Below are 15,048 nucleotides of genomic sequence, written 5' to 3'. Positions count from 1 at the left end.
ATCAAGCAATGGAAATTTTCTGAAGTGTCCCCTCTTCCCTTGATGTCCTAAACATTTTGCTTAATGGTTAATCCAGCCCTGAGAGAGTAATACTTCTGAATATGGAAGGCAGCAGAAAAAGGAATAAGCAGCACTGAATACAATGGGACTTAACCTCTGATTAAAAATGCATAGGATCACATGGGGACAGTGTTACCTATCCCGAAACCACAGGAAGAGGTGGGACACAACACAGAATAAATTCATCTAAAAGATGGGCAAGGTGGTCTCATGAAGAATAGCATCCGTAGTTGCAAGTATCTGCTTGCTATGAAATCCAGGTGATAAGTAATTCTGCCTACATGTTACTATGGCAGCAAGTTTCATTGCCTAGGTAATGGAGTGTGTGTGTGTTGACTGAACTGAACTGATAGACTATGAAAGCAGGATTAGCCTACAGACATTTCCGAGAAAAAGAGCAGGTTTTGTTTGAAAACTCTAAATGTAGAATCTTTGTCCTTTTGAACCAGGACATTTCATTATCATATTAATGCTCTTCTTTAAACATCCTCAGTGTGTGCTAGCTGGCTGGTTCTTGTAACTTGGAATTGTAGACCAAAAGAGCAAAGTTTCTCAGTTCTGCCCAAATGCTATTGTTACTGGATGACACCCTGTCAGGCTGCCTGACCATTAAGCAGAACAAGGCCGATGATTTAGAGCACCATGAGAGGGCAGCAAATGGTTAGCTATGAAATTTATATTGAAGTATTTTAACTCAGGGGGAAAGTGCTTCTTGACTTTTATGCCTTGGTGATCAGATCAGACCAGAATAGATCAAATCAAATCAATTTATTGAAATTGTTTACTGACCATTTCAAACAATTACAAACATTTGTGTTGTTAACTGCCTTAAAGTCAGATTTGACTCATGGCAACCCTGAATGAGACATCTCCAAGATGCCCTGTCCTCAACCGCTCAGCTCAGGTCTTGCACTCAGGGCCATGGCTTCCTTGATTGAGTCTATCCATCTGGCATGTGGTCTTCCTCTCTTTCTACTGCCCTCCACCTTTTCTAGCACTATGGTCTTCTCTTTTCTTTTGTGGCTAATGTATGACAGCCTCAATTTAGTCATGATTTGTTCTTGTTAAGTGCCTTTAAGTTGACTCCAACTCATGGTGACCCTGTATATGAGTTATCTCCAAGACTCGCTATCTTCCATTGCTCTGCTTAGTTCAATACCATTATAATTACTACAATACTGTTACAATAAGAAAAACACTGCCATATCAGATTATGTTAAAATTACATTGAGCCACAATGAAAGTATGCTAAACACTTTCCCTCTTTCCACCTCTTTCTTTCCTTAGGTTAGCAGCCTTGGTTACAAAGAGGGCAATCTTCTGGGACACAAAATGGTTAGAAGCACTCAAAAAGAATCCGAGTTTGCTTGTTGGACTCAGACTCGTTCTTGTCAGAATCCTTGTTTCTCATGCAAGCCAGAAAATGGCCCAGATAATGCTCCCTACAGATAGAATTTAAATGGCAATTGAGTAGATAATGTTCCAGGTCCTATATTTCTTCGCAAGATTTGTTCACAGGCGGGCACCATATATACACAGCCTACCTGGGAGTGGAAAAATTATTTTGAATTGGTTATCAGAATAACCAATTATGAAAAAATAATTGGAAAAGGTTTTTTGGTTATCAAGGTAACTGGGCCAAACTTGTATAAGTACTTCAGTAGTGTTTTAATATGGTAGTCTATTTTTTAAAACTAGATTTTAATTCATGGACCTTGTTTTATGTTGTAAGCTGCCTTGGGCCCTGCTTGGGGGAAAAAAGCAGTTCATACATTAACTAATTAAAAATACATTTCCCCTATTGGTTACAATGGAGAGAATTAAGTATGCCAGGTCCAGGCCTGGGATATATTTTCAACCTTGCCTATTTGAGAGAACAGGGAGGAGGCTATGGATCCAGGGCACATTCTTTTTCCTCTATTACCATTGTAGAGCTGATGAAGGAGGGATGGCTGTGGAAATTTGTGTCACAATAATGAACAGGCTCCTCTCTACGCCCACTTTGAGGGGTATGTGGAGAATCCAACTGTCTTTTTGTCGCCATTCTCAGGAACTTAAATTTGCCCCATTAAAGTTTTGGTCAATACAGATTGGGTTTGGGGTATTATTATTTTTTGCAACATATAGATCTTTCTTTTGACATCCCAAAATTTCTTTTATTATTAAAGACTTGTGATCAATTCATTTTTATCAAATGACCTGCATCAAAAAGAGCAAGAGACAACTGACTCAGTTATTAGCAACCCAAATGCGCTCTGCAGTTTAGATGTGTTGGTGTCATTCTAAATCATAAGCTCGACCAGGCTCTTTAAGCCCCAGGATTTTAAATAGCCAAGGTCAGTGTGTTCTCTTCCACATCAGAATGCCTTTAATGAATATAACTGAATTTTAAATAGCAAGTGCAATTAAAATCTGTCACTTTGTTAGATGAAACATTCAATAAGGGAAGCATCGGGCAAGGTGGACTGTCTTCTATGCAAGGGCACATGAGAATGTTCAGCGACTTCCTGGAACATATGGTTACTTCAAATTGTTTTAGCTCCCTACTCAATGTCTCAAGTATCTGAAGTCAAGCTCTGGACTCACTAGGGCTAAATATTTTCACTGCCATTGTTTTATATATCTATTTAATGTTTTATGATGTTTTATAAGGAAGCCACAACCCTGAGTTTGCAAGACTGGAGCAGGGCTGTTGATGACAGGGTGCCTTGGAGGTCTCTCATTCATAGGGTTACCATAAGTCAAAGCCAACTTGATGGCAGTTAACAAGAACAAAAGAGTGTTCTTTCCTGACCTAGAGATAAATTTGCCATGCTTTATGGCAACTGTCCTCAAATAATTTGAACTGGAGATAGAGTTCCTTTCTTTGAACCAAAGAGAGAATTCATTGTCCATCTAGATATAATTTGCACCAATTAAGTTTTCTCCTTTAAACCTTTTCTTGTGAGCACTTTTCTAATCCCTCCCTCAATAAATGTTAGTACAGTTGTCCCTCCATATTTGCTAGGATTAGGGGAACAAGACCCCTGTGGATATGGAAAAACTGCAAATAACAAAAACACTGTTTTTACCTGAGAGGACACCTCTCTAGGAATCTCCAGGTCCTCCAGTGCAACTCTGTGGTCAATGTCCAACATACACTGACCATAGAATGACACTGGAGTAGCTACAAATGGTCTTTCAATGCAACTTTTAAAGTTGACCACAGAGTTGCACTGGAGGACCTAGACAGTCCTAGAGAGAACATATTAATGAAATCCGTGAATAATCAAATCCACAAATATCAACGCCGCAAATAGGGGAGGGATGACTGTATTGATATCAAATTAATGCTAGACAGCTCTATACCAATAGATCATGACTGGGGAACATGTGGCCCTTCAGATGTAGTTCAACTACTACCCTCATGATGCTACACTATAGCCATCATACTGTTACAGGTAGTGTGTTGTACGTTGCTTCTGTCCCAAGGAATTCCAGGATTAGAGCAATCCCTTTCCAAGATCTCTGGGTTTTGGACTTGAGTGAAGACTGGTATACATACATGCCATCTTAAGAAAGATAGAAGTGTGAAACAGAATCTGCATACTGTGCTGTCTGGTGACTTCCATGTCAGCAGGGTGGTAAATCTGCTCAAGGGTTTTGGTCAGAATTTTAAATATACTAAGCCTCATCCCTAAATTATAGATGGAGCACCTTGAATAGTTCCTTTAAGCTTTGGACTACAATGCGGAGCAGATTCACCATCCACTGTGCCCAGTTCTCCAGAGCCCCACTGAAATAAATATGCAATATGCAGGTTTTTAGAAAGTTCCATTCGTTTCAATAGGTCTTGTGTATTGTACTTCAGAGATCAATTCTTCTCATCACAAAAGCCAAACATCCTAAATTTTATATGATGGCCACTAACCTAGATGACTTTAAAAGGGTATACTCATGCTTACTGTGGATAGTGCTACTGATGGCTAAGTCATGATGGCCACATATTACCTCCACAAGACCAGTATGCTTCTTTGTACCAAATTAGTGTAGAACATCTGTAGGATAGTGGCATTGTGTTTTTATACTTTCTGTAAGCATCATGTAAGGAAACAGAATGCTGGACTTTTGTGTTTGATCCATAAATGCTTTTACGGCAGGTTACAGACCGCCCATTTGGGGCAGGCTGTACCCGCCCCTTTCCCCGGTGTATCGGGGCCTCAGCGGCCAGAATGGCAGACGCTGAGGCCCTGATCCGCTGCTTTTCAGGCTGCGGGGAAGCGGCAAAACGCCGCTTCCCCGCAGCCTGAAAAGGGGTGTCCCTGGGGCAAGCCCCAAGGACACCCCGCAGCGGCGGGGAGGAGAAAGGGGCCGCTTGGCCCCTTTCTCCTTTGGTCTGCTGGGCACAGCCATGTGAAGGCTGCGCCCAGCGGACCAAACCAGGAAGGAGCTCCGAAACGGAGCTCTTTCCTGCTCCACACTAAGCGCGCACCATGCGCCCTGGTGCGGAGCGAGGACGTCACATCTGTGCTGCCCCGTATAGAGGCAGCGCGGCCATGACAGCCACCGCCATTTTGTGCGTGCAGAGCGTGCACTAGGGTTAGGGGGGTGCGGAAGCACCGCCCCTTTCTAACCCTAGTACACACTCCGTGCATACTAAAGTGCCCGTATGTAACGGGCCAACATTCTTACAGCAGCCTCTGAAATCCCTTCTCACACAGTTGTACATCAGATGAATCTTGTCTTCTCCACATCACATCACATTCAAGCTTCCCTGGTTAGAAAAATGAAATAATTGCAAAAATTTATGAAATCTGAAGACATTCAGTTTCTCAGTGAATTTAATCATGTTATTACAGGGCTTGGATAGCTTACTTTTTTACTCTATTGTTGGCTAAGTGGATTCTGTAGCCCAAAAAAGCAAATTTTCCAGACTCTGTTACTGAATCTGATGCAAACACTCTTCCAGAAAAGGGGCAAATAAACAAACTTGACATGAACTTAAGCACTGCAGCCCAGCTTGCCAAACTAGGCTTGGGAAACTTTTGAGTTAAGACTGTAGAAATGTGGATTCTTTGGTTAGGAACTGAACTGTCAAGAGAATGTATTTTCATTGCAGTTGGTAGACTGGCAAATGTATAGCATAGCAGCTAGGCCTAGAATGCCATGCATGGAGTACACAAGTCTGTTCAACTTTCGTCTGCTAGTCAATTAGGTCACAATTCACAAGGTTCTGATGGAGAACAACCATCCTTGAGTACTGAGCTAGAAAAACAGTGATGAAAAAGAGTTGAAGATCTCAACAACTCCTTCCAGTTGTAAACAACCAGCAAAGATACAGAGAGATGTAATGATAAACTTAGGTAGTGAAGAAAGGCATGAAAGGGAAACGATTTAGGAATTGCTCAAACATTTGCCATCTAGGATTATTGTTATGATTATTATCATCTTCATTTATTTATATAGTGCCTGGTGGCGCAGTGGTTAAATGCCTGTACTGCAGCCATTCACTCGAAACCACAAGGTTGCGAGTTCAAGACCAGCAAAAGGGCCCAAGCTTGACTCAGGCTTGCATTCTTCCGAGGTCGCTAAAATGAGTACCCAGATTGTTGGGGGCAAATTAGCTTACTTGCTAATTAGCTTACTTGCTGTTCACCGCTATGATCTTTGGAATAGCGGTATATAAATAAAACAAATTATTATTATTATTATTATTACATGGCACTTTACATAGTTTACAATTTTGATAGTTCTCTGCCCTCAGGCTTACATTCTAAAAGACATGATACAAAATGAAAAGGGGATGGCAGTGAAGGAAGGGATCAAGTCCAGCAGATGTGGGCTGTTGTTCTCTACCTCCAAGGTCACAGTAGTGGCAGCTGGGATGGCGGGAGAGTTTTCATCAGGGTTGATTCACCCACATTTTTTCTCCTTTGTATGAATAAAGTGGTGCGATCTTGGCATTCTCGTGAACACAGGAACAATAGATCAAGTTATCTACTCCCAATTCATTTGCCACTTATTATGTGTTCTGAAAAGCCAGTAGAAGGTAGTAGTTTGACTGCTGGACTAGGACACTGAGAGACCATGGTTCAAATCTCTGATTCGCCATGGAAACCTACTGGGTGACCTAGGAGAATTCAGTCTCTCAGCCTCAGAAGAAGGGAAAGGTAACCTGCCTGTGAACAAATCTTGCCAAGAAAACTCCTTGATAGGCTCTCCTTAAGTTGGCACAAATTGGAAACGACTGGGTGGCAAACAACATGTTTCTGCAGTAGGGAAAGTTGGGGTGTGTACATCAAAATGTCTGGAATGAAAGAGGACCAAACAATTATAGGTTTTTTCTTAACCTGTCAGAAGCATCAAGCGTTTTCTAATGTGAAGACAGGAAGTAATGACATGTCAGATGACTCAATCATGTTCCCAACAGTCTAGCATAGGGTGAGCAGAGCATTTAACCAACCCTTTAGGCCATCTCTGTATTTCCCAAAGCATCCATGTGCCCAACCCTACACTGTTTTGGTTGTTGGAATATTTAAGATTTCGGAATTCTGGAGAAGGGAGACTCAACCTGTTTTATAAAGTGAGTATGTGTGTATAAAATCCATGAATCTTGTTACAAAATTTCTGCCTCTAAATTTCACTAAGTACCATGAAGATAATGACATTTCAAAATGTGTGTGTGTGTGAGAGAGAGAGACAGAGTCTATTGTCCATAAGGGTAATGATCTAACAGCATTTTATTGGCACTCCTCTACAGTATCTCTACAATATCTATTTAATGTGTGTTAATAGTCATTTCCTCTTTCTGAAGTGCTCTTACTGCATGATAGGGGGCTTAGATCTCTTTCCATGTTCAGCATCCACTCCCCGTATAATTCCCAGGTTAATTTGGAAAGTCACGGACGTAAAATGTGTAAATTCAAGATAAGATTTTAAGGCAGTGTTAGCCATCCCCACTTCCAAGCACACCTTACACTTCCCATTAGCTGAATCAATATTTAGCATAATTCAGTAACAAAGATAACATGCAAAACTGAGAAGTCTGCCTCACAGGAGCCAAATGTGGCTGATTAGTTTTTTGGCACTGAGCTTTTAAATGCAATGGCAGTTTTATGGTTCACAAGATGCGCAGAAGTGCAAAATATCTCTTAATAGAAATACTAAGTGAACCTTTTCCCCCTAGATAATTATTATAGAACACACAACTGTGTTTCTTCAAAATTTTATTTCAATTTAAATTATGGGGCCAGCCAGATCTTCTAATAAGAAATGCATTCATCTAAAGGAATGAAATGCTTTTGTGGAAGGAGAATTACAATTGTACACATCTCTCTTTTTTTTAAAAAAAACCCCTCACATTAAATAACTTTTAGTAATATCTTTAAGCCTTCACGCAGATAAGAAACCACTTCCAGTACAATAGTTTTTAATATGAATAGCACATCAAATGGTCTTAAATACAACTTTTTTAATGCCAACAATCAAGGATTAATGTTTTTTTTTAAAGTTTGAGCCCCTTTCCCCATGCCGAATAGCAAAGAAGCAAAACCAATATCCAACCCCATCTTTTAACTTCTTTATATACACACATACATAACGTTTAGCATTTCTACTTTCCCCCCCTAAAGTGGAAGCCTTACACATAATGGAGAATAGCTTGCCAAGTAATATTTTCCTCCTCTTAACTACAATAAACCAAAATATAAAAAAGGACAGAGTACTGAACTACAATATCTCATGGCCAGTTTTACTGTCTATATGTATGATTTAAGAGGTTTGTGATTATTTTCATTTATTTTTTTCAATAGACATTATGAATCACTTTGCAAAGGACAGGTTATGTATGACTTTTAAGGAAGCATGACAATGCTGAGATAGCAAATATTATCAAAATCCTATTTGCTGGAGATATTTTCTTACTTCCTTCATGAAGGCTTTAAAATTAGCTAAAATGTCAATCAGGAGATTAGTTTAATTATTTGTGAAATAATTTAATGATAAAGAAGCTAGAAAGCAATAAATAATTTTATACCATTCTGTCAGGTTCAATCATGCAGAATCTGAACTTTCATACTTCTAATCTGTAAGGTTGGTTGGTTGGTGTGATCTTAGAACTACTGTTTAGATGAATACATACAATTTTGATAACATAGTTTAGATATATTTAGCAAACTTTTGTAATGATCACAGTAACAAAAAAGTGGTGCAAAATCAGTCTTTTAAAAAATAAATACTGATAGTTTGCAGCATTAAGGAACAAGATTTTGACATGAGGATAGTTATGAAATAATGGATTCCGACATAAAAGGGAACTATAAGTTATTTACTGTCACAATTATCATACTGAATATTAACTATATGAACAGAAGAGAGATTCTCTATATACTGACAAGAAAAACAAACTGCTATTAATTTAGTATAATCTTCATAATTTGTAATTGGCTGAACAAAGCACTAATATAAACGGATAAGGCCAACACTGAAGAATACAGGTTAGTGGGTCCCAGCGCTATATATTAGTCTATCCTAACTGATGGCACCCCATTAGACCAGTAAATACAGAAAAATGGGTTCTCTTCCTTTTGATGCTGCAGTACTTATGAAATGTGAAATCAGCATTTTCATGTGATCCAAAGTATTAATTACACATGAGCTTTCATTTTGCGAAACTCAGTATTAGGTAAAAGTTACAGACTAATACATTAACATTCCTCTGCTGTACAAATTAAATCATTTTTTTAAAGAAATGAGCAGCCTAGGAGTTATATACAAAAGAAACCAATAAGCATTGTTGAAATGAAATGCAAAGTGTCACTGCTAAGCTCTACTGTCTGAAACGCCTCTGAAGTAAAATTAACAAAACCCCTTATACCATATTTCCAAGTCTACAACTCACTTCTCAGAAAATCACTCTTTCAAAAAAACAAACAAAAAACTATAAAGCAGTAAAAGGCATATATACATTTTCCTTATGAACTCTGAGATTTCACTCTTCAAGAAGATGCTATGTTTCTGTATCAGTTTTATTTGCAAGACAACTGTTCATCCCAGTAAGCTCACATCTTAGATACATATCCCCTTTGATTACAAATAAAGCACTGCACATTTTTTTAAAAAAATCAAGGCATACAATCATATACTATGGTGCCAAGTATGCACAGATCACATTGTGCTCGCATCTCATACAAGGTTAAGTGCAAACATACGGATTGAATCAGATTTGCAAGCATGCACCCTGTCACTTAAACTACTCTAATACCTTCTCTCCTATCCCAAACTATCATCTATATGTTTGCTTTCATGAACCAAATATCTCCCCCTCCCCCCAGACTTCTAAAGACAAGCACTGTGCTTGAATTCAGACACAAATACCAAGAAAGTCCACATTGTGCAAGAAAGCAGCAGCTAGGTTTGTCAACTTGGACTAAAAAATAAAGAGAGAAAAACAAACACTGTTCACTGAACAGCAGATTAGCAGTAATGTTCCTCATGAATTGATAAGAGTGCCTGATGCTGAATATCTAACAGCAAATGCTGAATTTGGATTTAATATTATAGGGGTTTATAGAAGATTAAGCTTCTTGCTGTGCTGGTCTTTTCAAATCCCTGATCTGTTTAACTAAATAGGTCTTCTCATCATTAAATTGTTCATCCTCGGTCCTGTCATTCTGAAACTTGCTGAGGAACTCAATAAGTTTGGTCTGGTTCTTTAGTAGAATATCTAATATGGGCTGTGTCTTGTTAGGGTTGGCTACAAACACCTGCAAAAAACAAGAAAATAAATACAAGAAATGAAATGTTCAGTTAAATTATCAGCCATTATTAACAGTGGAATACAGATTTATACTTAACATCAAATTACAAGAAGGCAAGCCTATAATGTACTAAAAAGCCAAAAGCAATATATGTGTAATTATTAACATGTTATTTCATAGTGCATGGGCCCAAACCCATTTATATTACATAATGGATTATTATTTCCAGCAATTTAATATATTAATAAGATAAATGTCTGCCAAAGGACATTTACAAAATAATTTGGTTTTGAAAACATGTATTTACAAATCAGTAAATAGATTTGCCTACAATCTGCTTACAACTCTTAGAAAGAGATTATGTTTAACTTAGCAGCTAGTATCATGTGTTCAAGCTGCCATTATTACAATCAAAGAACTAATGCATGCAGAAATTTGGATGCATTCTATGACACTGAAAAACAACCAGGAGCTATTAAGTAGTCTAGATTACTCTGTGAGTGTCCTGGGGACATTAACACACCATCCCCAAAACAAGAATAACAAATTTAAAAGAGACGCTGCTTTGTACTACAAAACTGCCTCCACATCACTTTCCAATTAGCAAGACTTCTAAAATGTACTGTACCACGCTAAAGTATAATTAGGTCAGTATAAGCCTGGATATTCTTGCCTTTGGTTTCAAAGAAGGGCTGAATAAAACTAAGTATAATTATGAATGCTGTTTAAAAGATGTTTACCTTAAAGACATGAAAGGCCTCAAACTGAATGTTGCGACTCTTGTCTCGTAAAAGGTTCATCATGAGTTTGAGATTTTCAGGTTTACTGATGTATTTTGTCATTATTGTAAAGTTGTGCCTATCCAACAGCAGTTCACCAAGCAGCTATCAAAACAAAAAGGAGGACATTTGTTCATCTATACAATCCAACACAACCCCAATGACCATTAAAAGGAAGGGGTGCATTCAGAAATTTGTTATTAGTCCAAGTTATTTTTGTTTTGTGAGATCAAGACACTGTGCCACTGCTCTCTTTCAGTATTATAACATTTCCTCTCTGTGCTATTCAAATGAGCACTGCAGAGATAGTTTGATTCATTTTGATGATTTTTCTGGAATAATCTGGTGGAGGTGTGTAAGCAAGTTCCTTTCAAGATCAGATAAGAAGAGTATGGTTGGCACAAGGGGGAAGGTAGTACACAAAGACTATTTCAAATCTCTGCACTTTCATCATTATGAAGAATATGTCCTGGTCATCTACAGAATTTGGGGAGCTGTAGGATGCTACATCAATCTGTCATAGACTGGCTTGGTGCAGCATGAGCAGCAGGTGAGGAAATGATCACATATGTGGTACCTGGGATTGGCTCCTATGCATAGAAGTTTCCACATCTGGAATTTAGAGTATACAGATCACGTTTGCTTTTACAGATAAACCAGCATGATAAATTAAGTTTGTGGTTTAAAAAAATTGATGTATGTTTCATATGTGTGTGTTATAACAGGTGATTTTAAAACAAACAACACTTCTGACAATGCAGTTAATCTCTAAATGAATTTATATTAGAGTGATTAACAAACAGAACATAGTAATTTTAAAGGATCTTTATACTGAAATTCTCGTTAGAAAGGAACTTTTCATGAGAACTGTACAATATCACTGGTAGAAATTTGTTAGATTCTTGTTATAAAAATGTACTAAAAGTTAAATAGGGCTAAACTACTTTCCTCAAGGATAAAGTCCAGTTTGACATTATTCAGATCCTTGTTAGCAGAGGCAACCAAATGGCTAGCACAGCCTGCTACTATCCAATTAAAACAATCATTTCAAGAACAGTCCTAAAGTTAGGCTAAGATGAGCACATAGTACCCTTTTACCTTAAGGGACTGTCGCTTTGTCACATAGTTTTCTGAGTGAAGCAACTTCTCATATTCACTGAAAAACTGGATGGAGAAATGAAAGAAAAATCAGGACTTTTCCAACTATCACAAATAATTGATCCAAATAATTTCACTGAACTGGAAACACAAATATGAAATACAGAACCCAAACGAGCCAACATTGTCAAAGATGGATCTGTGGTCATGTAGCCAGCATTACTGCATACAACGCTGTTACCTTCCCACTAAAGTGGTACCTATTTATCTACTTGCAATTTTACATGCTTTTGAACTGATGGGTTGACAGAAGCTGGGAATAGAGATGGGAGCTCACTTTGCCACATGGCACTTGAGCCTTGAACTGCTTATCTTGCAATTGTCAGTCAGCATCTTAACCACTAAGCCACTGTGTCCCACAATGTACAACAAAATAAATATTTAAGCAGGAAACAAATTCCTTCAGCCTACTAGGGGAAAATATCCTATAGTGGTTTGGAAGGAATTTTCCTGGCAACATTTTAAGCAATCAGAGGTGAGAAAAAACAATTAGATTCTATTATTATTACTAGCACCACCACCAGCACCACCATCATCAATGGCCAGTAGATGGAGCAAAGTTGTTACATATGCCCTTGTGATTAAATAGAATGACTGAACCAATACTGAGAAAGTGACTTTGACTTCAAATTCATTCTCAATATTTTAAGGACTACATAACTGAAACAATTTGCTGCAAAATATTCAAAAAACCAAGTTCTTGATCAAACATTATATGCTATTCTTATCATCATCATCATCATCATTACATTTATATATATCCCACCTTCCTCCCAGTATAGGGACTCAAGGCGGCTGACAAAATTTAAAACAGTCTAAGTTAAAACAGTATGAAACATCAAAAATACAAAGCTTAAAAAAATTAAACAATTTCAAAAGATTAAAAACATTACATTATTAAAAGTATAAAATGAACAAGAAGATGGATGAGGAAATAAGGGTGTGCTCTAACATAAGACTCAGTTCACACACCAATTTTGAAAACAGCTCATCTGTTTGGGCCAATCTGGAGGCTACTTAATTCAATTTGGGTCCAAATCTGAATCCTGACTTCGAAATCTAAATCTTCATGCTTCATGCAGTCATTATATAGCTAACCTTTTCCCTGTCTGCCACAGTGTGATTAAATCTGCATGCACCCTTACCCTTGGAGCATTATGCTTGCCAGACAAGTAGGTTCAAGAGGTTTTGTGCTACATACTTTTAAATTTTGTTTTTTTTTTCAAAGATAGAAATTTCAAATATACATAAATATACATACATATACACAAACATACACAAAATTTCTTGGTTGAAATAGGCAACACTTTCAGAAGCAGTAGCCATATCTGAGGGGGCCACAAAGTGTCAAAAGAGGTTCAGGGAGCTTTGCTTAAGAGTAGGCTTTATTTCAGATGCTTCCAAAAAACAGGGTATATTTATCTTAGATCTTGGGATAGTTGTTGCAAAAATGTTGTGTGGAATAGTTTAAATTTTAAATACTATAAAATTAAAGGAGGGCATATAAAAAGTTTAAGAGAGATGGGGAATGTTCAGAAATAATATGGAAAATGACTTATTTCCTCTTACACACATGCACACCTTCCCATGGGTTGGGGGTTATTTGTATGAAAAAGACATTACTTCACCTTAGTGATGTTCAAGGCAGCAAACCTATGACTAGTGTAGGGCTTAGAACAGGAGTAGATCGGCAAACCATACACCCTGTGTCTTCTGTTATAGCTCCCCTACATCTTTTTTTATTTTTTTTTAAAGAAGCTGGCACCACCGTTACTCAAATTCAGTGGCAACTAAATGCACCATAGTGAATGGAAAATTATATTGACTATCTATAGTCAATGGGATAGTTTAGCTCTGTTTTAGTCCTTTTATTTAATATCAATGATCAATACATTTAAATCAATTTAACTTAAAATTTCACACACACACACACACACAAATTTAATAATAATCATGATTGGGGGATTATTTATTAATAACATGTAAGAGAAATTTTAGTGAGTTTTAAAATATTTCATTAATAATTTATAATTATTTTCAACTGACTTCCATCTAATTTACATATATGTATTTTAACTTTAGAAACCTATAAAATGTCTCCCCCACACACACGTATACACTTGCAAACCTGGAAAAAGGCTCCCAGACTGGCAGCTGTTACCCACCCTTGTCCTACAGAGTTAGGATGAATGAAAAGATTTATGACTTGTTTTCTCTTCAACTGGCAACAAAGTCACAGGAAGAGAAATAGGGCATAGATGGATGGAGTAGATCATACAGTCCACTTTGGATTCAGTCCACTTTGGAGCAGCCCCATGTTGATTAAGACATCTCAAAAGTCAGAATCAATTTGGTTCTGACTTCAGGATTTGCCCAAATTCAAACACACTCATAGACGGAAAGATTCTATTAGTATTTCATAATATATCCCACCTTCCTCCAACCTTCATAAACTGGCAACTCTGATGCATGGTGTCAGAAACAAAAATACATACCCTATCATAATGCTGTTCTAAGAATTCTGCACTAAGCAGCTTGTGTCTTGTAAGTAAATCCTGCAAAAAAGAGATTTTATTGTTATTTAAAAGCATACAATTTCAAAATTTGTCCCCCTGCCCAGAAACAATATTTCCACCCAGGCAAGTGAGAAAATTGGATATCCGAGAGTCAAATATTTATATTTGTCTTTCAAAGTATGGTAAACATCATCAAGACCTCACGAATCTATAGTGAATATGATCTATTTGGATCTCTCGATTCATTTTAGTTCCTTTTCAGTCAATCTAAAGGATTCATTATGGGTTACAATGTAACAGCAAAATATATAATCTAACCCACCCCTGAGTGTTGGGGCTGAACCATCGGTTTCTATTCCCAAACCTGGGCTGACTTGGAAGTGGTGGAAGCTGTTTTATTTGGTGACTAATTAAGTGGAGATGAAAGTTCACTGACATAAAAAGCACTGCCCCCAGTTTGTATTTGCTTCTTTTACCTTCAGTGATATTAACAGAACCAAGTCTAATTGGTTATGTGGCATTCTGATGGCACCCTGATGGCTTAGTGGTTAAATGCCAGTACCACAAGGTTGTTGAATTCGATCCTTGGGCTCCAGGATTGACTCAGCCATGCATCCTTATGTAGGGTGCTAAAATGAGTCGCCCTCCCTTCAGCCACCATCTTGAGGGAGAGAGAGGCAGGCTAGCTCCAAGAGGCCTGCCTGGAAGAAGACAAGCCCTCCCTCTGGTCCATCTGCCTTGGTCCAGGCCTCAGAGGGAGAGAAGAACTGCTGGACCTGATCCCCTCCCCCTCTCACC

General features: G+C 37.9%; 1 protein-coding gene across 1 annotated transcript in view; it reads right to left on the bottom strand.

The window, feature by feature from the left end:
• Positions 1 to 7,389: 7,389 nt before the first annotated feature.
• Positions 7,390 to 15,048, bottom strand: part of LOC149318236 (calcium-binding protein 39) — a 59,960-nt gene continuing 52,301 nt past the window's right edge. The window contains exons 6-9 of the mRNA XM_089509277.1: positions 14,230 to 14,289; positions 11,675 to 11,740; positions 10,538 to 10,681; positions 7,390 to 9,803 (exon numbers count right to left, since the gene is read on the bottom strand). Coding sequence (XP_089365403.1) covers positions 9,615 to 9,803; positions 10,538 to 10,681; positions 11,675 to 11,740; positions 14,230 to 14,289 — 459 coding nt within the window. The 3' untranslated portion in view covers positions 7,390 to 9,614. The remainder of the gene's footprint in view (positions 9,804 to 10,537; positions 10,682 to 11,674; positions 11,741 to 14,229; positions 14,290 to 15,048) is intronic.

Source organism: Sceloporus occidentalis, unplaced genomic scaffold (genome assembly GCF_023333645.1).
Source record: "Sceloporus occidentalis isolate IW3139 unplaced genomic scaffold, rSceOcc1.0.p SCAF_2, whole genome shotgun sequence".
Classification (NCBI taxonomy): domain Eukaryota; kingdom Metazoa; phylum Chordata; class Lepidosauria; order Squamata; family Phrynosomatidae; genus Sceloporus; species Sceloporus occidentalis.
This window is presented reverse-complemented; position numbering and strand designations above follow the sequence as displayed.